At 45.0% G+C, this 27,493-nt stretch overlaps 2 protein-coding genes across 4 annotated transcripts in view; one reads left to right on the top strand and one right to left on the bottom strand.

Moving 5' to 3' along the window:
* Positions 1–12,380, bottom strand: part of nkain4 (sodium/potassium transporting ATPase interacting 4) — a 43,494-nt gene extending 31,114 nt beyond the window's left edge. Inside the window, exon 1 of one of the 2 annotated variants that reach the window (XM_076741294.1) lies at positions 12,092–12,380. In XM_076741294.1, coding sequence (XP_076597409.1) covers positions 12,092–12,145 — 54 coding nt within the window. In that variant the 5' untranslated portion in view covers positions 12,146–12,380. The remainder of the gene's footprint in view (positions 1–12,091) is intronic. The other variant, XM_076741293.1, reaches the window with a different exon arrangement.
* A 4,843-nt stretch (positions 12,381–17,223) lies between these two features.
* Positions 17,224–27,493, top strand: part of LOC143326532 (uncharacterized) — a 37,275-nt gene continuing 27,005 nt past the window's right edge. The window contains exon 1 of one of the 2 annotated variants that reach the window (XM_076740120.1): positions 17,224–17,579. The gene's annotated coding sequence lies outside the window, so the exon portion shown is untranslated. The remainder of the gene's footprint in view (positions 17,580–27,493) is intronic. The other variant, XM_076740122.1, reaches the window with a different exon arrangement.

Consider the following 27,493-nt stretch of genomic DNA (forward strand, 5'->3'; position numbering starts at 1 on the left):
TCCTGCAGGCACAAATGACTCCCTCTTGGGTGATGGAATCTCTTAGTGTGTATTTTGGTTTTGGGTGTGTGTACACGTGGAGAAGCATGTTGCCCACACATACCACTCCTCCCATCATAAATACTAAGCAATTTGGGGGTGGGTACAACAGCAGGATGCAACAAGCCCCTCTCTCACCTCCACTGTTGCCCATCTTTTGTTTGCTCCATCCTCCTCTTTTCACTCTAGTTGTTTTGTTCCCCCCTATCTCTATTCCTAGCTCTCTGAAACCATTAATTATTCTCTCCTTCAGTTAAGTGATAACAGGTTATTAACAAAGACCTCAATCCTGATTCTTCTGTTAGATGACGTTAGTTTCTCGAGGTGTGCATCAACGACCAAATGAAGAAAGAGCACAAGTGGGCACAGCCTTACATTATAATAATATATATACATATACTGCACTCTATATACATTTAAACCTGACCACTTCCTTTGGCGTGACGTGAAAAAGGGAGCAATGTGAGCTCCCCACACAAGAGTGATGAGAGGATCAGAGTGAACGTGTCTGAGAGGGAAAAAGTATTTGATCCACGTCATTTGATAGCTAATTAAGATGTGCGTGTGCGCTCAAGATAAGTGGCTGAAATGCATGAAAAACAGTTTGTTTTGCCTCTGCATCAATCCGACTGGGATTTCAGACAGAAACCAAACATGTGGCAGGGCGGCTTGACAGTTGTTTATGATTAATGACTCAACAGTGTTGTCACAAGTTAGCGATACACAGTAACAGGACGCACTTATGATGAGGTGTAAGGTGTGAAAGGGAGAGAGGATCTGACAACGAACCCCCCTCCCAGAGCGTGAGGACGGAGGTGACTGGTGACCCTCTCATTTTCACCGTAGCCTGCAGATACTATAAATCACATCAGTGTTTCTCTTTCTGTGTATGCCCTCTGTGAAATGTCCTCTGATAACATGTTACTGAATGTGTCATCAGGATCTGTGGCTTTGAAAAGCAGGTCTGTGTGTGTGTGTGTGTGTGTGTGTACGTGTGTGTGTGAAGCCATTCTGTATGACTTTAGGCTCTATGATTCAGTCTCCTCTATGTTCAAGCACACTCTGAGTCACACAGTCAGGCAGAAGGACGACGCTGAGGAGTGGCAGGAGATGTGACGGCTGAATTCCTGCTTCCATGTTATCTCCTGTTTGTTTCTTATCTCGGTGGCTTCGCTAATGGATTGTTTTTACTTAGACACACAAATGAACATTAGCCAACGAGGCCAAGCTGGATAGAAATTCAGAGGGAGAGTGTATATGCAATATCCAAATTACCAGGTCTGTTTCATTTGTGAATCACACTCTAACCATCAGAGATGCTTTGTTGCTTGCTGGGAGTCACTGGGAGAGACTGCCAGGGCAGAACACGGCACATTATAAACAGCCAACCAGCCTCTGATTCATAGTTTGCCATTTTTACTTTCCTTCGCTTCATATAGATTTCACATCAAGCAGCTGTTTTGATTTCCCACACGAACATGGAAAATACTTCATAGTAAGTGCAGCTTACTGCATTTAGCAGGCCTGTAAATCAGTAGTTCAAATTTGGCTGCTGGGATCCCCGCAGAGACAGAACATAACACGAGTCTGATGCGCCAGGAGATGGTTAACGCAACATCTGGTTCATTTTTTAGACTTTCTTCTGAACATTCCTTGGTAACTATACCTCTTCAGGGCTCTAAACAGAAGTAAGATAATGCAAACAGAGGAGCAGAGAGTTGTTCTTTGGATGAGCTTGTGGAAATCTGTAGAAATATTAGACGTCTTCATGGGCCCTTAGCTGGGTTCTGAGTCAGGCAGGGCCCAAATTACAATCAGTCTCACCAAGATGGCCTCTAAGATGTTTGTAACCTGTGCTGAGGGGTCGTACATAGGCATAGCTTCATTTTACGACCCCAGCTGCTAAAAAGCTTGGTAACCACCGCTCTAACTATCACACCAAGCTGGCCACTTGTTCCTAGCTCTCTAAGTACAAGATGGGCAGAACGTCAGCCTGCTGCCACCACACTGTGCAGCGAGTGCACTTTGCTGTTGGATTAAACATCAGGGAAAGCAGTTTGAGAGCCAAGCACAGACTCATAGAAGTGGTGTTTGTCTAAGTAACTATTATCCTGAGAGAAATCCAAACAACTGTTCTATTCCAAATCTAAATAAAAATAAAGACAGACATGAGACACGACAGACGAGGCATGAATCAGAGGCTGGCAGGCACTTTTCTGTGTTTTTTTCTGTGTGCCATGTCTTGCCCTGGCTTGTCTTCACTCTGTGACTCCCAGCAGGCAGTAAAGTACTTCTCAAAAACTTTCTCCAATCCAATTTTTCACCTCTCGCCTGGGTAAAGTCATTATACTCTGGTGCCTGCCTGGTCCTTGTGTAACTAATGGTGCCAGTCTCAGTATGTGTGTGACGGCGTGTGTGTGTGTGTGCTCGTGTGTGGCTCTCACAGGGTACATGGAGGGTTGGATAGATAGATAGCCCTTGGTGGTGCCTGGTCTAGCTGAGCTGAGTCAGGGATTAAGAGGTAGGGTGCCTTCATAAACCACTTTCTTCTTCACTGTTTGAAATGTGGTCTGCACAGTGAAACACAGCAGCTAGTCCCTTTGTACTTCACTAAGTACCACTTATTTTAGGTAGTGCTGCTAAACACTGAGTGAAGTGCACACTGTAGTTCTGTTTTTTTTTTTTTTTTTTTTTTTTTGCAAAGTGACCATGGAAAGCCTATGAATGAAAGAGCCCTTTATTTAAGATGAAATGTGCTCGACTTCAAGCGCTCTCAGTGCTAATAACATGCTAATCTCTCAGTGCTATTGGGAACACACAACGCACAAATCCGTCCCAGGAAAGAAACACGATAAAAGCCAGTGCTTTGAGCTGAGTCTCCCTCTGGACACTCTGGCAATCTATTTTAAACTTTTGTGTTGTAATGTTCTCTCTATCACAGTGGCTCACTTTAAGATTGAGCTATTAACATCTGCTTGATTGGAGACCACAGTAGTTTTTTGTTAAATCCAAAAAGCTGAGTTTAGTTCACCTCAGCTTGATCAGTTCAGGTGAATGACGCTCTCCCTTCTCTGTAAACAGTCCATGTTCAGACCGATTGAGAGTTCTTGCCCTGTCTGGCCCGTCGACTGGCCTTGTTAGTGGTTAAAGTTGTCCCACTCTAAGACAAACTGATCTCCTTTCTATCGCTCCATCTGCTACTCGGCCTTCTAATAATAACAAAGCTAGAATACAGACAAATCAATACTTGATATATTACCATCTCAATATATCACACTATAAAAGGACATAAAAACACTCATTAATAAATCACAGTGAAGAAAGACATCATTGTGGTTGTGATTTTTGCTTCGTAAACTCGGTTTTCCAATTAGCGCCTCAGCTAGAAACAATGCACGAGCACGGCCGCGTTACAGTTTATAGAGCAATGTGTGAAGATTATTGGACAACTGAAAAGAGACAGGAAAGCAGGGCTCACAAGCTTATGCATTTTTAATGTGAACAAGTTGATTACATTTTTAAGTTAGCGCTAAAAACATATATAGTAAAAAATAAAATTAAGGCTTCAATGCTGCTACACAGCCATCATTTATTAGTAACACCAGTGCTTTACCTGCTATGACAGGTCAAAATGTCTGTCAAAGGCCCAATGAGTACCAGTAGATTATGTAGAGCCACAGTGTACTCAACCGTAACACCAAAGGTATCATTTAAAAATAAAGTAAGACATTCAATGAAATTGAACTAATTCATTGGATACAGTTGTGTATTTCCATGCGCTTGTGTATTAAGTAAATATGGCTGTCATTCATTCATCCATTAACTAGATCAATAAATTAAGCTGTGACTGAAGCTTGACCGTGCGAGCAACAGCGTCGATCAGAGGATGAAGATCAGACAGGATAACGACGAAAGAGCGTCCCAGTGAATTCCAACAAAGGGGACATTCAGTCTTGTTTGTGAGTTAGCCATAGCTAATCTCTAGCTAGAGGAAACAGAACATTTCTAACAGCCAACATCTGCCGCTGTCTAAACTGCTTTCATTCTCGCTTTCTCAATAACAGCAGCCTGCACAAAACTGGCAACACAGTATTTCAAGGAGTTACCACAAAAATCAACAAGCTGACATGATGAAGCCAGGTTCACTGAGATATGACCCAAATTCACACACTGTGACATCGAACATCCTTCCTCACATGGCTGCTATCTCTTGTGAAACGCTTATCTCGCTCAGTCTCTCTTCCTCCCTTTATCTCTCTTCCTCCACTTTGCCGTCAGCCAACATTTCCTTTACGTTTATCTGCAAAGGTGGCAGCAATGTTCGGATTATTACAGGCTAATTTAGACTTTGCTGCATCAACTAGAAGAGGAATGCAGCAGCATGGGTTGTTATGATTTCAGCCTCAACCCAAGGGATTAATGTCACTTGTGAGGTTTTGTCTGCTTTTCTTGTGGCTCCAAATTTGTTGTTTGTTGTGTGGGTGTCATATGGAAAATGAGAGATGGGACAGCAGACTGCACCGCACACAGATACTTTGATTTCTCAGAAGAGCTGACAGAAGAAAAGCGGGACAAGAATACAGCGCTGGATAAAACCCAAACACCCTGACAATGGATAGGATGGAAGGGAAAGTGACGAAATGAGAGCAGCTTAAACCAGCCAATCCCCTCTCCCTTTCTGCCTCCCCATGTCCCAGATCTAACAAAAACTGTTTAGGTTTCGCCCCAATTAACAAGTAGGCAATTTAGCTGCGACAGAGGAAATTCTCATCAAGTATACGCAGTCAAGAACAGCAAACAGCTGTCAGCAGTTTGTACCCTCCAGCTCTGCTTTCCATAATTGAGTCAGTAATGTTGCTCTTTTCATCATAATACCATCACTCTTAATCATTCATCCACCAGTAGAGCTATGCCGCGTGCATCCCTGCCGTCCAACTGTTTGATCACAAAACACAATTAGAGCAAAAATATCCGCGAAGTCATCAGCAGCTTGTAAAACAAGAAGTGAATGCCCAAAACAGTGGGGGGATTTGAGTGAGACGAATATGCTTTGCAGCCATTCAACTGAATGTGATCTGTCAAGATAGTCATCCCAGCTGTGGTGCTCCCAAAGCAATTTATTCGATGCCACACTATAACAAATGACACCACTGGACCCGTTGGAATGGAAAGAGAGAAATGGGCTTGCAAATAGTTCTACTTTTATCTCCATTATAGCTTAATATTGCAGTGTCAGTGATGTGGAACACACACAGACGTACTCACACAAGCCTCTGCATGGATGGGCACATGCGCACACGCTCACATTCGCCAGCCCAAGGTTTTCGCTATGACCACATAATTAATGGTCTGTTAAATTGAAGACATTAAAATAGCGAACAGTTGTAAAAGGGGCCACCAGGGACAAAGAGGAGATGGAGTTTTTCTTTTTTTTTCTTTTCCCAAGAACACACATATTATTATAAACCAACATGCACACAGCAAGGGCGGTGACTCCGAACTCTGGGGAAGGTCGAGAAACAAGAGGAAGGTCAGCACCTCGTCTTAATTAGCATAAAAATGTGGCTGGTTTAATCTCTGTTTAACAAGCAAACCTTGGACAAAAGTATAAAATGAGCACATTTCAGATAAAGCTCATTATGGGCAAACCACTCGGCTGTGTCTGACTGGCTGCTGTGTTGGGTGGGTCATGTTTGTGGTGAGGTTAAAGGCTAGATATGTAAGCAGAGCTATCTTTAGAGTGACAGTTGTCCTAAGAGCAGGATGTGTTCTGAGCCCCGTCTTCCACCCCCCCCGCTGACACACACGCACCCCAGCACACATCTCTCTCTCTTCAGCACGCTCACTCGGATTTGCATCATGCATTCCCCTGTCTCCTTTTGACAGGTTGTTTCTTTAATTCTCGCAGGCGCTTCAGCATCTTATTGTATACATGAAGGTAACCATGCAACAGAAAGAGAGAGTGAGACGGAAAGACAACGCAAGAGAGGGAAGAGGAAAGCTAAACATAGAGATCTCAGGTCTCTGGGGTCATCCTCATAATTGGCCCAGAGTGAGAGGTCGAACCAGCACCCATCCCCCCTTTTCTGTCTACATTTCGCTCCACCTTTCTATCTGCATCTCCCCCAAATCTCCAGTGGCTCTGGCCCTGCTGATAAATCAGATGGCAATCAATAATTCAAACATATTCACAGGAGGGGGAAGAAATGGGGGGAGGTTAAAAAAAATGGGGAGAGGGAGATAACACAAAGCCTTGTTGTGTTTTGACAAAGGCTACACGTTAGGGGCGGAGCACGAGCGCTCATTAGACATTCGAGCAGTGCTCCTCAGCCCCGAGTACCCAGGTTGCATTAGGCTCTCAGGTGAGATGAAGGCGCACTGGAGGGAGCTCCAAAAGTCTGAGGTGTGAGTGTGAATTTATTATGCAGTCACCTTGCCTTGTGACCTACAACACACACACGCCCGCACACACACACACACACACACACACACATTTTCTCAAGCACTGTAGGCTGTTGTTGATGGGGCTGGTACTTGCAGCTAAGGCCAGGCAGGACCTGTCAGAGTCCGCTCTTCTGTGGATGAGTGCTGTTCAGCCTGAGCAATCAACACAGCCTGGGTCAAGACCACAATCAGCACTGAACACCGGGGGTCCATTTGACAGCACATGCACGGCCCTCACACACACCCACTGTACCTAATTATGGCGACCTGTGCGGCCTTCAAAATGAGAAGGATAAGGACCAAGAGACAAAGTAAAGCAGGTATAAGACCTTCATTTCTGAAATCACATGAACTACTGGATCTTCTCCGGCCCATGTTCACATCCTGTTTGAGGCTTCTGCCCTCCACCTCCCCCTTCCACAACTTCTCCGGAAAGAAAACAAACAGGCCACCACATGAACCCTCCTTTAAAGAACTGGAACACCTTCGTTTCAGAAAGGTTGATTTCATACACTGACAAACAATCCTAAGCCTTAAAAAGCAAAAGGATGCTTTGGGCAGATTTTCTATCAGTGTCAACAGCCTTTCAAATTCTAAACTGCTAAATCTTTGCAGCCAGCAGGTTTCAGCAGGCTTGGCCGCATGATTGCGCAAACTGCCGAGACTGTGCCTTGGGGACCTGGAGCAATATATGCGGCTTCCAGTCGAGGACATAAACAGGCTCCTATCAGTTCAAAGTGGATTTCATTGATTTGTTTTTCTTAATATCCGTATTATTTATTTATGCCACATATGTCGCACCAGTGTTTGTACCATAAAATTCCACAAAGTGAGTTTAAGCTTAAACGCGGCTTCATAGTGTTGATCAACTGGGTTCCTGATAACTGACTATGGGTCGCCTTAGTAGATTACAAGGCCAGCCCCGGTCCACATCTGATGGATGTATTTGTCTACAACCTGTATGTTAATAGTGACAACCATGAGCACATATTGGCGCAGCTCCATTCAAATCTACCTTAGAAAATAAGAAATCAACTAAGACGCCAACAAATATATTGCTGCTGGCATCTTTTGGCATTTGGTGAACACACCTTGTTTATTTGGAGCCCTCCTCTGCACAGCAACCTGTGTCTAACACACAAACACCATGTTCTGTATCTGCATGGGTAATCCAGATAAGGATGCTATCTTATTCTCACACCATCTGTGCACGGCAAAGCAAATAGTGAAAAAAACAAAGTGTTTCTGCTCACAGCGATAAGAATCAGAGTCCAGAGAGGCTTCATGAGAACTTAATAGCAAGCCCAGAGAGGCGAAGACAAAGGGAAAGACACGGAGAGATAAAAGAGCTGTGACCGTCCACTCTATTCCCGCTGGCCTATCTCCTCCATCAACCTGGCAGTGCCAAGGAAATACAGTTCATTATCATTGATCACACCAGACTCGCACAGACACTAAAGAAGTTACACACATGCACTCAACAGAACACCCACCAGAAGCGATACCCTAAACAGATGTTCGTAGCATCTGTATCTGATCAAATTGAAATCTTCCAGCTCTTGCCAAGAACAGCTTTCATATTCCACTAGTTACCAGGTTTGATATAACACCTCTCGTGGGAAACTGGCAAGACACACCAGGATTATACAGTACCTCTCACACGCAGGTCTGCTGGCCTTATAGCGTAGTGTTTTATTGCCATGTAATTTGCCCCAACTGCTGTAATTATTCTTAATTACAGCTGTGTGATGCATTAATATCAAAGCTACCAGCCAAGTGTGTAAGTGTGTGTGTGTGTGTGTGTGTGTGTGTGTGTGTGTGTGTGTGTGTGTGTGTGTGTGTGTGTGCGTGCGACGTGTATGTTTGTGTCCATCAGCAGGCATGCGCATGTAGACTGGTGAGGTGAGAGACAGACATCCAGCATCTCTAAGCTCATGAATATTCAACAGGAAATTTGAATTTAAGTGCTTCCATAAAGCAAATAAGTTAGCAGTGGAAGCCGGGGAAAAAAAAACCAGCCTAAATCCTTTGTAATGTGTGGGAGATGACGTGATGCCTGCCAAGGGATAATGTCATGCCTTTAGAGATAACACTCTTCAGGAGGAGGCGCTCTGCTTCTCCGCTAAAACTTTCTTGGAAGCACTTTGGTTGAACCCGGCCTTCTTCTCTGAAGCCTTCACTACAAAGTTAGTATATTCTCTAGCTATGTCATCAAAAGAGCAGAAGAAAAATGGGCAGTGTGATGCAAGATACAACACACATACACACTCACACAGCGCTTGTGGGTAGTCTGACTGTAGTTTTTAAGGGTGTAGATGAGGTAAAACTTGCAGAATTCTGTGGCCTCTGTGGATCACTTCACTGAAAGCCTTTTTTCCTATGTAGGCACAAATGAAGCCATTCACTGTGACAACATGGACACCTTTTTCTTCTGCTCGCCTGCGATCAAATAAAACCCCTTCCAGCTCTTTCCTTCATTTCTCTCATCTTGTCAGGGGCCCACAATGCTGCACTTCCTCCCCTCATACAAAGGCTGTAATCTTTACCCAACAGCAGACCTACTAACCTATAACTCACAGTTCAAAATGCACAGCTGCCTCTGTGGGTGTGTCTGAGTGTGAAGATGGGTGCATGAAATAGTGTCTGCATCCCGGTCAGGCTGCATCCGTCAGTGCTGCCATGGCAGTTATGGCCAAGCGTTTTCAGGGTCAGCGTTCGGATCTGAGCTCATTACCCTTGTGCGGTGTGACTGTGTGTGTGCGCGTGCCTGCCCGTCTGCCCTTTCCCGGCAAACCACCATGACCAACGAAGAGGCCTCCTTCATCAATCACCCACGTCCACAGAGCCGCATTAAGCATCAGCTCCATTCAGAACAACGTCCCTCCTTATGGCCGGTCGCTGACATTCACAATATGTCTGGGCCAGGTCCCATGTCTGACCAATCGAAACGCTTCCACGGCAGGTCAGCTTTAGGTCAACGCTTCAAACAACCAACCCGTTGAGACAAAAACGAGCTCGCCTGTGTCTCGGAGTACAAACAAATCATTAGACAGACAGGGCTTCCTGCCAACGCTCGCCATTCTCTGGGGCTGATCGGGGTTCTGACAACGATCCAGCCCTACTGTCTGGAATAGTTAGGCTGCAGAGGGGAGAGGGAGCAGAGGCGTTTCGATCAATACAGGCTCATTATCTGTTGCCTTCTGTCCCAGAGAGATGAGTCCCACCGCTCGGCCTGTTGATGAGGAAAGCGCACCACAATTCAATTAGGGGATGGCCGAGATGCCAAAAGAGGTTTGATCAAAGCACTCTGCCTGGCTAATTAGCACACACAGTGGTTCACAAGGGCTATTTTTACATCTGAGGAGCAGAGTATGTTGTTTTGTTAATGGTAGTTTTACCCTGTAATGGACTGGGAATAACCTGGCTCATTGTCAATGCATAGGCTTCAGCCAGGGGAGAGTGGGGGCCCCTGGTGCTGCTTCACACTCATGCGCACATGTATATTCATGTGGACACGCACACATATACACACGCATGACACATGAACACACACGTCCAACCTGATGACCTTTGGAAAGGTCGTGCAGGGTTTAATGCAGCCGCTCTTTGCAGGTTAAACTCATCAGAAGTGTGCAGGTGTGTGCGTGTGTGTGTGTGTGTGAGAGAGTGAGTGTGCTTTTCTGCAGACAGGAAGCGTCAGGTCATCCAGAAATAGTGCCAGGGGAAAATAAAGCTGTTTCCAGGAGTCTTCAGGGACTTTTTAGGCAGCCCGCTGACAGCTTTATAAACCTCTTAACAAATGGTCGACCTCCTTCTCTCTAATGAGGCAAAGAGGTCCGAAGTCTGTGAAGGGAGAACAGGTGTGTCCCTCAAGGTGGGTTCATAGCTCTCTGGGTTTGTGTTTGTGTGTGTTTATGTGTGCCATAAGAAAGCGAGACAAGATTTCACCAAGGGAGCAATACTGAGGCCATTGTGACTTAAGCATACAGAAAAAGCAGACTCTCCATCTAATGTCTCCACTTCCCTGTTCCTCACTATCTAATGAATTTCCAGAGCTGACACCTGACACATACACAGGTGTTACCCACAAACACACCAGCCCTCTATTAATTCTGAAGATGAAGGCCGAAGGCGGAAGAAAGCAATTCACGCGACAGTGAGAAAGAACAGCAACAAGCGCTTGTCTTAATCTTTTCCGACTGGAAAGGCAGTTAAACTCTGGCAGCGGTTGATTTCAAACCTAGATTAACAGCCTCTTGTATTTGTGAGGGTATTAATACAAATGGCGTGTACCTTCCCAAGCAGGAGCCAGAAACCTGGAACTCTACAGGGAGAACTCTAAAGGAGTCTTGAGATGTTGGAGAAGAGGAATACAATATTATCAAATGGGATCGGGCAGGTGTTCAGAGTATAAAACTTGGGTTTCTTTATCGACTCAGTTACGGCTGATACCCACTGCCACTTCCCATCATATGTTTTCCTTTTGTTCTGGGTGCCTTTTTTCTTTGTTTCCGGATTCCCTCATGCATGGTTCAATATATCAGAACTTTCCCATTTGACTCTTTGTCTGGACCAGATTTTATAGCCGTTAAAAACGACATTTACTCGGGGGCTTACGTGTGAGCAAGCTCGGTTTTAATACCCCCATAAATAACCTTGTCACACCCCGTCAAGTAAACTCTATTCAGGGATAGTGGCAAAGGCAAGCCGGCCTGCGCGTGGATGGGAAGCATCATCTGAGAGTGCACGACCACCATCAGTAAAATGTCAAGATCGCCCACCAGAAACTGAAACGCTCCAACGAGCTATGAGCCTCTGCATCCGCTGTGTTTTTGATGATTTGAGCTCTTGACAAACAATTTCCTCAAATCTTAAGATCAGAGAAGAAGTGTATGTATCAGCAGACGAGTTTTGAAGTTTTACATCACGAGGCGGCAGCGACTATGTACATTAATCTGAAATGCAGACGCAGGCTTTGAACCTAACCGGTGCCTCTCACTCACAGAGCTGCAAGACTTCAGATGATACTCTGCAGTGGACTGTACATTCGGTTACCATTACTACAATTTATACCATCATTTTTAGATGTATTTTAATCATACATCACACAGCACAGTTACCTCAACACTGGCCGTCACTGAGCCACTGATTGAGGCTGTAATTGCTGAGAGGAGCCGACTTCCCAACACCAACAGCCGCCCCATATGTTTCCTGTCAACAGTGAACTACCACATGGATCAGGGAAAGACATAAACTACTCCAAGAACGGGCACAAAACTCCCAATCAATCAATCACAGGGTCATGATTTTTCAAACGTGACTTCAGCAGGTATTAACAGAGTGTAAGAGAAGATCTGAAAGCATGGAGACTCGTCTGAAGTGCGCGTCTGGTACTTCTAGCGAGTTCTCGAACTTTTTGGATGCACCGATATTACTATGACGTTTCCTGTCGGCAGCTTTCAACATGTGATACTCAGCCTTCATCAGAGCACGCGCCACTGCCCAGTCAAAACAGGCATTTAATTGGGGTTTATCCTTCCACACACGGAGCCATTTCATCGCATGGTTCAAACTTGTAAAACAACAAGTAGAGCGAGGGTCAACTCACCAGCTGTAAAGTGCAAATAAAGATGAGAGTGCATCGTCCGCTGCAGCAGCCCATTGTGCCGGCGGTGAAAACGTGACTCTGAGCCGGCGGAGAAGGACTTGGGAAACGGGTCGGAGGAGCTCTCGACGTGCCGACCAGACTCAGTCCCGATCCGAGCACTGGGGTCCCATTCTCCTCTTGCGCTCCGGTGTGTCTTTGGTGAGCCCAAACGCGCGGCAGGATCGCCCTGGCTGCTCTGGGTCTGTGTGCGTCTGCCTGCGCTCCAGCCGGCCGGTCGCGCTTGAGGTGAATGACTGGGTGGGTGGCTGCGAGCCGGTGTGTAAAAGGAGGAGGAGGAGGAGGAGGGTTGGGAGGTGGTGGTGGGGTAGTCAACCGGGGAAGGGGGGTGCGGGGGGGGGGGGGGGGGGGAGTGGGATGTGGCTGACTGAGGGCGTAAACTGGTTTCTGGAAGCTGTCTGTGGTGTGGCAGTGGAGAAAGTGCGCCCTTTGTTTATTCCAAATATTTAAACAGGGGAAATCAATTTATTGCCATGGTGACCGAGTACATTTCGATTAAGCCAATTAATATCAATTAGAATGACAGGTAATGTGCAAAAGCCATTTTCCTGCATTTGTTTGCGGGGAAACGTTCAAGACTCACACTGGTGTTTGTTCACGAATGCCAGCGTCTCATTTCTGACATCTGGGAGCGTCTGCTGAGGAGGGGCACCGGGTTAACTCAGCCGCTGCTGCTGATGGTGACGATGATGATGGAGAACAGGCGCCATCTTGTGTCCGTTTGGTGAGACACACTTAGGAAAAAAGAAGCTCTGCACCGCACATTCTAGCAGGCCACGAGCTCATTATTCAAAATGGAAGCCAGCATTTTTCTCACTTATATTGATTTTTAAAACGTCTCCTCTCATATTTAAGACTCACTTTGATGCCTTTCACAGTGTCTACCATAATAACTAAAGCTTTTAAGATTCTTACAGGTGCCATCGTATTGGGCACTGCTTTCAATACCAGTAGGTGTAAATTATTATTATCAAATTAATATTTTTATCACTATTTTGAGGCAACTTTCTTTGCCTCCACTCTTGTTCACTCTCTACCCCCCTTTGGCCTCAGCCCACCCTCCTTGTCCTGCCTCCCTTTGTTTGCTTTATGGGTAGCCACTGCTCGCTATGATTTATAATAGAATAGATCTTAAAAGCAACTCTCGGAGCCACCCTTCTCCTCCTCCTTCTACTCCTCCTCCTCCTCCTCTCGGAGCGCACGGAGGCAGGTCCCACCTCTCTCTCTCTCCTCACCACCAGCTTGATGAATCTTTTACGCGTCTGCGGGCTGAGTGAGGGAACACTTCACATCTCATTTCATCACACACTCCTCCGCCCTGCTCCTTTTACAGTGCCGTTCCTCTCCTGTCCTCTCTGCCGTCCCACGCCGCCCTGCCCACCTGAGTCCAGCCCAGGAGGAGCTCCTCCTCCATCGCCAAAAATAACCTGGGGGTATTTATGGAAGCCGGCGAGCAGGCACGAATTGGGTATTTAAGGGGGGGAGAAAAGCTTTTCTTTCATCATGAAACCAAAAAAAAAGCATCATCAGTTTGAAGCTGCTTAAGTATCAGACCAGTGCTCCATTCAAATATCCCCCAGCTGCATCTGTCCTCTTCTTTTAAGTCTATTGATGACTGATAGTTTGTCTTAGCTCCAGTACTTTTAATCTGATATCTCATCTGCTGAGTCCACGCGTATGACTTTAAGACTGGCAGATCTTACAGGCTGTAGTTTAGCCATTTTTATGACCATGCCATATATGACTTATGTTCTTTTTGACAGAACAAACCGAACTCAGGATCCACTCACTCGCTCTTCTCTGGAACTTTTTCCTCATCAGCGGATGGAGTGTGCTCAGATGTCTGTTGCAGGTCCACTAGCTACCTGTAAAGCAACAAGGATGAGAAGTTGTGAAAATGCAGCAGCTGAAATGATCACAGCTCCAGAGCTTGCATGTCAGCAGTGATAAGAAAGAGTGTAATGCGGTTGAAAGATGTGGAAAAGGCTCGGAAGCGGACTTCTGCTGGTTTCAACAGTGACGCCATTGTTTTATAGCTACAGTATTGCCTTGCCTTGTTCATCATTTTACACCCATTTCACACCAGATTCATCATATTTGCCATCTTGGGAAACATTTTAACCTGAGCTTGGCTGCACAACCTGAGTGAGGACTGAAGCACCAGCTGGTCTGACATGCTATCCAGATGCGGGACCTACTTTTTTTGTGTGTAGTCAAGTGACATGGACCAATTTGTTGGTAACAGACGACATGTTTTACTATGACACACCGAGCCAGAAAGTGCAAGAGCTTCTAGTAAAATACATTAGAGGCTGTCCTGCACTTCTTACATGCGTGAAGCTCACTCATTCACAACTGAATTTCTTATGAGAACATGTTCCCTGAATGTGTGCCATAAAAATGTCATGTGTGTGCATGCGTGTTGGTGGGTGGGAGAGAGCGAGACTGGGAGAGCAGAGCCAAGGCTGAAATAAGGTCACTGTTATAGTTCTTTTAGAAGCCTTGATGGAGGTTCTCCTCGTGCTCCCATTTTACCCATTTTGCCCAACACCTCCTTATCGACTCACTCTGTGCATATGTGTGTGTGTGCGCGCGTGTGTGTCCAGAACACTTCTTTCATGACAAGCGTGTCCGAGCCCTCAGGGGCTGCTGTTCTCCACAAAGACACTAATGTGAAGTGACAGGACAGCCAGTGGTGCGCTGCTCTGAGGGGACCTGCATTGTGGAGGAGACCCGAGAGTCTGGCTAGTAGTGGACAACAATAGGAAAAAAGACCTCAAAAGGACAAGGCCTTTCTTTTTTTGAAAGCGTCTTAGGCTGTCGCTTCTAGTTCCCACTCCTTCTTTCTTTCTCGCTGTTTCCTCTTCTGTTTCTCTCGTCACACATTTTGGTGCTCAAACACCCCAGTGAAAATTCCTCCTGCAGACACACACTCGAGAAAAGTCCATTTCACTATTATTTAACAGCCAATTCCGCTTTTTCCGAGGCTGACGGAGACGTGAGAGCAAAACAGATTGTATGCATCATAGCAGCCTGAATGACTTGAGTGGTGGAACAGTAGTTTTCTCACACCACATGCTTACAGAAGGTGCCATTATTCAGGCTGAAATACCGTATGTCACCTGGGGAGCTGCTGTGCTAAACATAAAAACAGAATAGTTTGCATTGGCACAACTAACACCTATGGTGGCAAATAATACATCACAACCTAACCTTAAACAGGCAAAATGAGCTGCTCTCTTCAGCTCTATGGGACATTTATCAACACAAACTACCCCACATTGCTGCAAATTACGGCCACCACTGGCTGTCTGACGAGCATATGAATGCTTTCTTTATTTAGGCCCATGCTCATAAAAGTTTAAGATTATGCATGTGGCCTTGGAGGCAGAGTCTCTTTGGATTTTTCTTCACTATTTTGCTATGAAGAAAGTTCCAGACTCAATGAAGAATAAATACAGAGGCTATTATGAGGAGCATGTCAATAATTTATTATGGGATTATGCTTTGGTGAAGAAATAATGGTCCCCAGAATCTTTTTTGAACAAACGTTGTTAGTCTAACGATGGCCGCTTGGAGGCGCTCGTATGCGAGGTCTCCTTTAATTGAATGGGTGCTTTCGCAGCAGAATCAAGTCAGACACAAGCTGGAAATATACAGGAAATCATGTAGGTCTCCTTCAGATTAAAATGTCACTAGTTGGACACTCGTGAAAACACATCCTGCCAAAGGTTTTCTTCTTTACTGTATTGGATCAATAAAATTATATTCGAGATTATATACAATCTGTGGTCTATGTGCATACATTGGGTAGGAAAAAAGGACACTGAAATCACAGTAAAAAGCTCTATGGACCAGAGAAGCCATTAACAATTCAGAGAGAAAAACATGGCCAGATCTCATTTAAGATGAAGAAGAAGATTAAAAGATTTAACATTGAGATTTGGATCAAGCAAATCATCTGATTAAAATAAAGATCCAATTTCTACATATCAAATCCGTTCTGTACATCAGCGCTAGCAAGGCTATTGCTCAATATCTGTCAACCACTACTGAAGCATAGATTTTGAGGCAGAGAGCTTTATAATGTGTACATCGAATGTGAGGCTATATTTCCATAGCTAAATCAGGCCATGTAATGCTCTGCAAATAATAATAAAAGGCGATGTTTTAACCCTAGAGGGCACAAAGACTCAAATAAAGACATTTGGCATTAAATACTGTTGCTAACATGTTGGCATAGCAAACAGCTAGCTAAGGCTAGCTTAAACATATTTAAGCTAACAGAAACATCAACATCATAGACATAACTTTGAAGTCTTTTTTTCTTAGATTTTTCTGCCATAGTTTGGCGTACAAAAACTTAAGGTTGTTGTCAGCTCACTTTGTGTTTTCCTGTCTTTGCTGGTGACTTCTTTACATACAAATGCTGGATGGGGAGTTAACGTTGGCATACAGTTAGCTGTTTGCAGTAGTAAACCTTACACACAAATAGGAATTAACATTTTTTAAATACTCTATATGATACATATATAATATGCATAAAAGTTTTTTCCCAGTTGCATGTATAGCCTACAAGAATTTCACACTGCTACAGGTCCAATGATACTTTGCACTGGGCAGCACTTGGACATTAGCAGAAATAAGAATGAAATAAACTGTATTTCCTCAGCCTAATGTAGCTTGCACTTACTGAGGTTTCATCCTTCATTTTTTTCCAGACTTTTTGGAGTATGAATTATCCTAACTTTCATTTGTTAATGGTAAATGGTTTGTATTTACATAACACTTTTCTGGGCTACTAGCTTCTCAGAGCACTTTACAAAACATGCCACATTCATCCTCTCACACACACATTCACACACTAATGGTAGAGCCACCAGGAACAAGTTGGGGCTCGGTATCTTGCACAAGGACACATCGATATGCAGACTGGAGGAGCCGGGGATCGAACCCCTAACCTTCGGATAAGTGGACAGCGCGCTTTGCTGCCCGTTATGATGAACATTTTATTTTGAAAGCTTTTACCGGAAATCAATCTTGCTTAGCTTTCTGTCTTGACAGCGGTTTCAGTCACATGGTGCTGCCTAACCGAGAGCTGATGGAGCCAGATGAGAAAAGCAGGAGGCGAGCCCCTCCGGTTGCGCGTCAGCATCCCCTCAAATAGGAATCCGCTGCTGTCACTTCTGCTCCACATCCTGAGAGGCGGACGACTCTAACCCCGAAACAACAATTAAAGGCCAATTCCGTGTGGCATGCAGCTGATTTTTTTTCATGTGATGTCAACGAAGAAGAGTAAGGTGAGGCTGTGAGGAGGCTGGAGCTTTGCAAAGAATGATAGTGAGGATCAAGGCGCGCTGTCCCAGGAGAACTCATCTGAAGAGCTGGCCCTGAGAGACCGGGATGCTCCTCTAACGCACCGGGGGGGCGAGTGAGTACAATACACCCGATCTCTCTCCCTTTCATTTTGGTTCCACTTTGGTGACATCTCGACAGTTTTTGGACCGTTCAGCGTGCCTGCCCCTCTTTATCGCCTCTGAATTATTCCATACTCGATCCCACCTGTCTGATCAATCATTCATAGGCTTCTTAGTAAAGTGCAGCAGAGCCGGTTGATCAGCGATGTGTGAAAGTTGCCTTGCTAATTTGGAAATGGTGCACCCTCCCTCTGCACACACCCGTAACTTAATGCATGCACGCATCAAGGTTTAATATCATGCAGTGCATTTCAGCGGGTGATTGGGAGGTCGATCGTGTCCCTTTAAAGTTTTGATTAGAGTGAACATGTGTTGCACACTGCGGCCACAGTGTCGGTGCAAGGCTAATTAATAAAGCCTTTGTGAGGGGCTCTCCTATCAGGGGCGCTCATCATTAATCCGCTGATGGCCCGGAGGGCGTGGGTTGCTGTACGTGATGATAAGAGAAAGAAAGGCGCCAGTCCTACTTACACAGCAGGGTTGATTAATTATGGACTCAGAACTGATGAACTCAGTGACTGTTAGATGCACAAGAGGAGACACAGGCATGTCAAACAGAGACAGTCCCTTTTAAATATCAGCTTAATGATTCATTTTCACCACTGTGACATTGAGGATGATTTTTTTAAAAACCAAAATACAAGTTATCACTGTAAAGATCCATGTTTGGCTTATATCAAGGCTGTCTTGAAATAAGGTGATTGCTAAGTGTCAGAAGAAGTGTTAATCCTTCCCCCAACTATACGTCTAAATCAGGTTGTGATGGTGTTCTCACCTGTAATGAGCTACGGAGTGAGGCGCTCGCTGTGCAGCTGAATGTGTGGGTGTGCGTGGAACTTCTACAGTAGGCTCAGTGCATGTAGATGAATGAAATGCACTTACTATGCAGCAAGGGTTCCCATATCCAGTGTGTCTGCGTGTGTGTGTGTGCGTGCGTGCCTATGTGTGTGTGTGTATCTCACCTCATTACACTCATTGTGTTGACTTAAGCAGGAGGGTCACCCCTGAGGCCCATTCTCCTGCCTTATTGAGGAGTGATGCCCTGAATTACACCACACTCACGCTGATTGCAGGAGCACATTGGGAGAGGCGTTTCAGCTTAACTTCACCACTGTCATTTCGACCGAAACATCATATGTGAGTGTGACGTATATTTCCTGGCACAGATAAGTCAGTGCATTACACAATTACCAGCACGAAGCTGCCCTCCACTCCCTACGAGTGCGTTTCGTTGAGAGGTGCTTAACTCTTGGATCTCGTATATTTCAAATTTGCGATGGAGCTCCAGCTCTGGTTCGAATTCTGGGCAATTATGCTCACAACCTGCCCACGCACACTTTGTAGAGGAGCTCCTCTACTCCTGGTTGTCCTACAAACTGACAAAAAAGGAAAAAAAAAAAAAAAAACAACTCTCCCTTAGAGCCTGTGTACTGCATTCCTCCCGAGGCGTTCTCAATATTCTCCCTGTGTATGTATTAAACATCAAGCATGTCGAACTGCAGGCGCAGGGCCGAGCACTTTAAGGCAGAGTCAGCCTTCTGTGGAGGGTGACAGAACAGTCAGATGGCCCCCACAGGGCAGAGAACAATTCCTGCTGCTGATGCACCCAAGGCGACAGGACCGGAGCGCTCCTTCCTCCTCCCTCCCTCCCTCCCTCCCTCCTCCATCATCCCTTCCCACCTTCATCTCGTGGAAATAAACACACTCTCTCGGGTTCACTTGCACACCTGCACCTCGGCCTTAACCGCCTCCCTTTCGTCTGCTACGCGTGCGTACGTACACACATGTACGTAACACACAGCGCGTTCCCTCTGTCATAAACACACATGCAGACATGCAGAGAGTAAGATTTAAAGTGGCAGTTTAGGCATATGAATCATATCTGCTCCCACACACAGCATCTCTATACTTTCCCATATACACGAGCATACCTTCTTAATCTACACTCATGATTTCTTGCTCACTCTCATAATTAGCACACACTGCTGTTCACACACTCACTTGTCACTCTATTAGGTACACCTGTACAGTCTAATGCAGTCAATACAGCCGTTCTGCCAAAAGGCCACTTTCATGATGCCTCTAATGTTCAGGGAGGTGTTTCTAATTTTCTGCCCTCTCCATGTGTCTGAATAGGGAGGACAAAAAATTAGAAACACCTCTCAATAGAATGTAATACAGTACAAAACCACCTTTCTCTATGATTTCAGTAAGAACCATGCAATTGATTTACATATTTTCACAATTTCAACAAAAACTGAAAATTATGCAAGTCACAACGGTAGAATTCATTGTGTTCAGCTGCAATAGATTGTTCAGGTGTACCTAATTAAATGGGCAGGAAGTGTAAACAGCCGATTCTGTCTTAAACACACCATCACAAGGTCCCATGCACGACACTACTGTCTCTTACACATACAGTTGTTTTCTTAAAGTCGTCTTCTATGCTAATTTAGAGGCGGTGCCATTGCATGCAGTCAATGGAAATCTGCAGGTAGAAGCAGAAGATCAGAGTCAAATTATGAACGTACAGACAGAAATAAGCCCAAAAAGGAGAGAAACTGCAGGAAAATGGTAGAAAAAACTGGGCTTTCTGGTACATTTTGAGGCCATTCGTGGATTCACTCTACACAGGTATCGTTTGTCGATTGCTAGCATAAGTGCAGCTGCAGCTCTGACTTTTGTTTGCGAATAAACTGCGTGAATAAAGCAAAGAATAACATATGTACTGCAAGAGAAACTGATAGAATACGGTGTGTGACTAAGAATAGTAATGTGTGTAAAACTAAAGGATACAACACGGTAAAGAAAATATATGTAACTTACAACAGATGTGTGGGAGCAAACTTAGATAGTATTGCACTTTCATTTCGTGGTTTCTTACAGCCCTTAAAACCATGATGTGCAGAAGGTAAATAATCAGCCGTATCATGGTGCTGGTGACCTTGCTATTGTTCCAACAAAACTTGGTGAATTTTAAGTTGTCCTCCAATGCTCCGCGGCTTGATTTGAATTCTCCTTGGAGCCTAAACATTGCTAGAAATGCCACTTACTGCAGGAGGTACAGGCTTTTTTAGGAGGGCTGTAAGCCAATCAGAAACTGAGTTTAACCTATCCTGTTCATTGAAACTACCCTCCTGCAGTCACACACGCTGCCATCGTCCACATGCACTTTAAAACAGACATTTTCATTCACACACCTCTGTTTTCTCTTACAAATGGTGTAATTCTTCATACACACCACCACCATTCAATCATTATATAGAGAGAGTGTGTGATGGTGCGTCTGAGTGAGAATTATAGTGTTTATGAGAGAGAACAGAGGGCGCGGCGGCTCGCGGTGGGCTCTGAGAATGTCAGTCATCGTCCGTGGCCTTTGGTTGTTTCGGAAAAGGTGCAAAAGTGTGATGCGAGCTTTACAGATCACAAAGTAAATGGCCCGTGAATCCTAAAAGTGTGTACTCATGCACGTGTGTGTGTGTGTGTGTGCGCATGTCAGCTGTGTTCATAATAGCTCAGGGATTGGGGGACCGTAGATTGGCCAGTCAGCCAGACAGATGTGCCCCAGCCTGGACTTGGAGTGCGGGGCCTCAAACTGGCCTGCCACCCAGCATTAGTGCCATGGATCCGTGACCAAAGAGCTCAGGGCACCAAAACTCACTGTCTGCATAAAATGCTCTCAATTATTAATGGTGTGTATCGGCCAATAAGAGGCATTGCAGAGGCCGAGGGAGGAAACAAGGAAATGAGCACTGAGGAGAGAAAGAGAACGAGCCGACGTGAATTTAAAGAATCTGAATTTAAAGAACGGTTTTCAGAAAAGTTTTCGTCTTGGCTCCCGCGTCGCCCAGCGGCGAGCTGAACCTTGGCCATGAGCACACATAATACCACATTTAAACAAAGTGAGATCACCATAGCAACCAGAGATCAAAAAAGTGATGGTGCAGCACGCTGGTGATCCTCTCAATCGCTCTCCTCTCAGAAACATGAAAAGAAAAAAAAAAAAAAAAAGACATTGACCAGTTAGACCTTCATCCTTTTCACACCGCACTACATTATATCTCCAGACTCACACCAGGTGTAGCCCAAACATTTCACATGTAATTACACACAATCCTCCACGTTAAGCGCAGTAGTTCAGTATCCGTCATCTCAGTATGCACTAAATACATTTCAGGCAGCATTGCAGTAGCTTGCCATTAGAGCAGGAGCGCTGTAATTCATAAGTATTGATTCATGCCTCAGCAGCATTACGGCATAATGTCCCTGAACATGACTATAATACAAGGGCAAACACAATAAATAAAAGCAGCAAAGAAAAACAGTGATTTACACAGACAAGCTGTTAACTCCCCATTATGTCTGCTGAGATACAATCACAACACAAGAGCATGAAATAAGATGTTTGTTCTGAACATTTCAGTTCCGTTATGACATGCAGAAAATGTCCTCCATCCTCTGCTCACACCACGTGAGCCGAGACAAGGCGAGCTCCTGACCCGAAGCTCGTGCATTACATCCCCTCAACTGTTTTTAGTCTGTTTGAAAACCTTTCAAGGTCTTAGCAGCAGGTGAAGCTTGAGCTTCGAATTATAGCCTCCGCTGAAGAAATGTTCCCGCAGCTCTCAACTCATATCAAGTATTACCAGCGCTCTTTGATTTATTAGCCTTGTGGTGGCGTATAAAAACCTCTTTATTATATGCATGTGGCTTTTCAGTCATCATTTATCAGCCCCTCTGTCACCTGTGCCCCTTCACTTCCAAGCTGCTGGAGGTGCCTTTGCATCCCCGGTTTTTGCATCTCGTGCGTTAGCATTACATTCAAGACACAGAGCAAAGCCTCCCAGTTTTCACAAAAATAAATAGCTCAGGGAGAAAAGTTTTCCTTCCTTTGCAAATGACCTCTAACCTTTTTTCCAAGTTGTGCCTCTTTTTCCTAATCCAGAAAAAGATGGTAGCTGGACATGGCATATCTGTTATTGTTATACTGTCAAATAGCAATGCTTCAATGCCATATTTTATATTTTCACACAAAGCAACTCATTCATATTTGGCTTGGGAAATGGGTTAAAAATGCTTTTTATGGTGCAACCGATATTAAAATCAGATAACTAGCCTCATGACTCAAAAATAATGGTAATACACGAGAGGCACAACTTTGAGCTGGTATGCCACTCTTGTGCCAGTGAGCCAGCACACAGAGGAGTTACAGTAAATCAGTGCAGCTGTGGCCGCCGAAATAATGATCTCCATCTAATCAAAGTCAGAGAGCACATGGATGAAGATGTCCAGCCCGACGACTTCTTCTTCTCCTCGCGCTCGGACCATTTGTATGCAAAGTAACAATTTTAATTAATGAGAAATCAATCTGTTTCATTTTTATTGACCTGAGGAAATGTGACTTTGCGTGACCTCTCTCAGCACCGTGAATACGCAGCTCCGTGACCTCGGCTTGCTGCTGCTGGCGGTTCACTCGGTGCTCAGCGCCTCACTGAAAAAGCCTCGCAGCCTCTAGTGCAGCTGGGTGCTCTGTGTTTAAGCTGAAAACAAAAAAAAAAAAAAAAAAGAGGAGACAGTTTAGTTTTTCATTCTTAAAGTTGGAGTTTGTCATTTCTTGTGGGTGGAGAAGTGTTTATACCAACAACAGCTTAATCTGCGCAAACAGAGCGAATCATCTGGGTCTCATTAGCGGAGACAGGAAGCTCTTCTCTATGGCACGTCTGCTTTGTGTTGTGTTTTATGCCGTCAGATACGGCGTACTTTAAAATAAAAATATTGCCTGCTCTTGCTTTAAGGAAATGGGGTGGGGTGCGTGTTGGGGGGGGGGTCTTACATAACCACTTTTCATGCTCTGATTTAGGTTTAGCGTCAAACGAGCAACTTGCCGGCTACAGGTGTGTTGCTTCAGACTTTGCTTTCGCACTTCCACCCGCAAATTTCTTATCGGCTTCCATCTAAATACACCGAATGACAAAAAAAGAAACCACAGAGCAGTAGTACGAGTATGTGTAACTGTATTATGTATGTGTGTTTCTACACCTTCCTAAGCCATCTGTCTGTATTTGCATATTAACAGTGTGCATATTTTTGTATGTTTGGCTCTAATTAGCGACACTGTTGTGGTATTAACATGAATACCAGGTGTGTCACGCTGCCATAAATGTCTCTTCCTGTTTGAGACGCAGACAGCCGGTGGAGACACGGCGCGCGCCGGTGGGCGAGTTCACCTTTGCAACAGTAGCTGTTTATTGATTTCCTCTGACAGTCACACAGGTGTTAGCGATGGAAGATCAGCCTCTGCACTCAAAGAGCATGAGGACAGCGGGGCGTTCATGCCGACTGGCGTGTTTATTTATTCATTAACAGGCGGTTTGCTCCTCAGCCCGGCCTCGGAGGACCGTTTTCACCTGTTTCACCTCCTGAGGTTTGAGATAGCGCCGCATTTGGAATCAGATCTGTCTTGGGTTTGCAGGATCGCACAGATGCACACATACACAACAGCATCCACCTCACTCTCATGCCTCGCATGAATGACTGAGACTTGTAGAGATAGTGAAAGCTGGAGGAAGAATGAAGGGTGGAGTCCTGGTCTCCTGGGACCAGGGCAAGGCAGATCCTATATTGATTGGTTTAGTAAGAGAATCCTCTGGCTTTTAGTGGTGCTGCTTAATAAGAGTGGCTTGTGGAAAGAGATCACATCAGCTGAACTCCACTCCAGAGGCTGCCTCCAGCTGCAAAGAATAGTTCACAGTGCAGTCAAAACATAAGCAAGAGGGGGCTTATCCATTTAGATTATGGCTTCAGGCCCTCGACAACTTTCAAGATTTGGAAATATCTCTATACGCGAGGACACGTTGGCTTGGCATTTTGGCATCTGTGAGGTCAGTTACACCATTCAGGAGTAAAAGAAAGGTCATAAACTTTATGTTTCAAGGCCAGATGTTGAGCGCGCTGTCACAGGTGTGTGATCCTCCCATATCGAAACCAAAGCAGGCAGAACTACGCGTGTACTTATCACACAGCACAAAATCTCTCTCCAGATCTCGCAGTGGGTTTGTGTGCTTGTCGCAGCGTGGATGTTGTGGTTTTTTTGCACTGACATAGTCTTTTCTGCTGCACGTACCCTATCCGTCTATCTTGGTGTTAAGTCAAGAGCCTGGCTTCAGAGAAACACTGAGCTATTTTAGGAGGGAGGCAGCAGATTGTGTTAAGCGAGGAAGCGAAGTGACACAACCGGGGTTGAGATTCCTTCGTGCTTGAAAACCTTGAAAATGTCTTTATTTAGTGCTTCGCTCCCCCGACACCTTGCAGATTGCACCTAGCTACCCATCAGATAACGGTTAGCTACAGAAGCAAGCAGCACATCAAAGCCTGAAGATGCACAACCACATTACTGACAGTTCTTCTCTTTATTGTAGAATGACACTTTTAATCAGGAAGACTGCTGTCTCTACACCCAGGTCATTTTCATTCTTGTGTAACTGGTGGGAAAAAAAAGAAGATATTTTTGTCATCATTTTGACATTTTAATTCATAGATTATTAAATTTGAAGACTGTTACCAACTAATGTAACTTTGAAGAATGTGGAACGTATGATTGTGTGTGTGTGTGTGTGTGTGTGTGTGTGTGTGTGTGTGTGTGTGTGTGTGTTGCTGAGAGAACAGTTGGGACTATTTTGGGCTGTTTTTGATGATTTAATTTTATTATTTATGTATTCACCTCCACATGAAAGAGAGCTGAGGTCCCAAGTGGTCTCTGTCTTTTTCTCTCTCACACACTTTGCTTCTCTTTCATGCAGACACACACGCTCACACACAAATCCATATTTATTTAGCCATTTTCTGCCGTTTTCCTAAGTACCCGTCATCGCTGTCAGCACTTTTTGTGCTTTATTTGATGGGATCCATACACCTCCTCCCTCCCTCTGTCAGAATTGAGTCGATTCAGTGGCTTCGAGTGTAATCTGACACGTTCGTGTGTATGTGCATGTGCGTTTCGTCCTGTTTGCACGTGCTCGCACTTGTTTAATGAAAGAACCTGCTGTGTTTGTCCCCTAAATTCACCCATCTGATCGATAGCAAGCTGGGTCTGTCAGCGTGGTAGCCGTCATGGAATCTCTGCTAACCCAATTAGCCAAACCGTGCACTAACCCAATTAGCAGAACCCCTGCACTACATTAACCCGCTTCACACTGTCACACACATACATCTCACTGGCATCAAACATGCGAGGCCAGCAGGTCAAACACCAAGTGAAATCACTGCTGATATGATCTGTTTCTGTCATGCTGAGCAGCTAGCAGCAGTCCTGGAAAATATTAATATAATGTCATTTATTGTGCCTTTTATTTTTTCCTTATTGGAATCAAATACTGTCGAGAAAACTCTCATTAGCACAACTAACTGTACCCACGCAATATACAGATACAGTGTTCCGTTTTGATAATCAAATAATCATTTTAGTAATTTTTCAAGTAAAAAAGCCGAACATTTGCTGGTTCTAGTGTCAGAATTTGATGCTTTTCTTCGTTGTACATGATGGTAAACTGAATATCTTTGGGTTTTGGACTGTCGGTCGGGCAAAACAAGACATTGAATTAGTTTAAAACACTAAGTCGCCTTTTGACGTTGAGTTCATCAATGGCGAAATCTGTCCCTGCTTGGTGAATCTGGCTTAAACGGTTCTGAGCTGTAACGAGCTGTCTGTCACTCCAACCACATTCCTCACATCTAACATCTCTCAACCAGGCGAATTACATAAAAATAATGCTATTCTGACTAATATACAGTATAGCTTTCAGCTTAAAACGCCACATATCATTTTCAGCGCAGCAGCAGGCATTTCAGCTGGATCATATTAGTCATCTGTGACTTTTCTACTGTGTCAGAGGCTGTGAGTAGTGTAATGGATGAGCAGGCGTAGTAACTTGGCAGTAGCTGTGCTGGAGTGGAGGTGTAAGGTAGGTGGCCTTGGACAAGAAGTGTAAAGAAAGGCAGCATGACTCACCCAGAGAGGAGCCTGCATACTCCATTGAGAAGCAACCCACAGAGCTCTCTCCTGTCTCCTCTCCATCTGTGGTGCTGTGTAGGATAGTCAGAGATAGAGAGACAGAGAGTGGCAGGATGATGGCAAACATGCATGTAGGTTAACATTTCAGAATTCACCTGGGGTAATGGTTTTTCCGCGAGCTGCCATTGTTGAGGCTGACCCGGCTTTTAAGGCTGAATCAAATCGATCGCTTTTCCGTCTTAAGCCGGGGAGGAGCGGGGCAGCCTCTCTCTGTCTGCGCGGCCACGATAACGCTGCTCAATGGGCGCTAACCACCTTTCAAATGGAAATGGAATATCCAGTGGAAATTAGACACAGTCATCTGGATGGTCTGTGGTAGTGGGACCCTGAATGGGAGATGGAAGCGTGACGATTGAAGGGTGTGCCGCGCTTTGGCTTTGTTGTGCCAGGGCTTAGCTTTTACACAGGAATTGAGGTTCATGTTGTGCTTTCTTCAGGGGTTTGCTGAAATGTACGCACACAAACAGAAACTGTGTTGCATCTTGAGGCATGTAAGATTGGATGCAAGCTTGCAAGCGCAGAGAGTGACTCACCCAAAACCATGGGGGCGTCTGCCACAGACAGTATGCTAACTTACAGTATATACACTCATCACAGTGCCAGTTCGTGCTTCCTGTGTCGTCCCCCCTCTCTCTCTCTCTCTCTCTCTCTCTCTCTCTCTCTCTCTCTCTCTCTCTCTCTCTCTCGCTCTCTCTCTCTCTCCAGAGTTCCTCTTGCCACCTCTCCATCCCTCATTAGCTTTCTTGCAAACACACACGCACACCCAGACAAACTCAGGCTGAAGGGAGGAGGATTCAT

This window comes from Chaetodon auriga, chromosome 10 (assembly GCF_051107435.1).
Source record: "Chaetodon auriga isolate fChaAug3 chromosome 10, fChaAug3.hap1, whole genome shotgun sequence".
NCBI lineage: Eukaryota > Metazoa > Chordata > Actinopteri > Chaetodontiformes > Chaetodontidae > Chaetodon > Chaetodon auriga.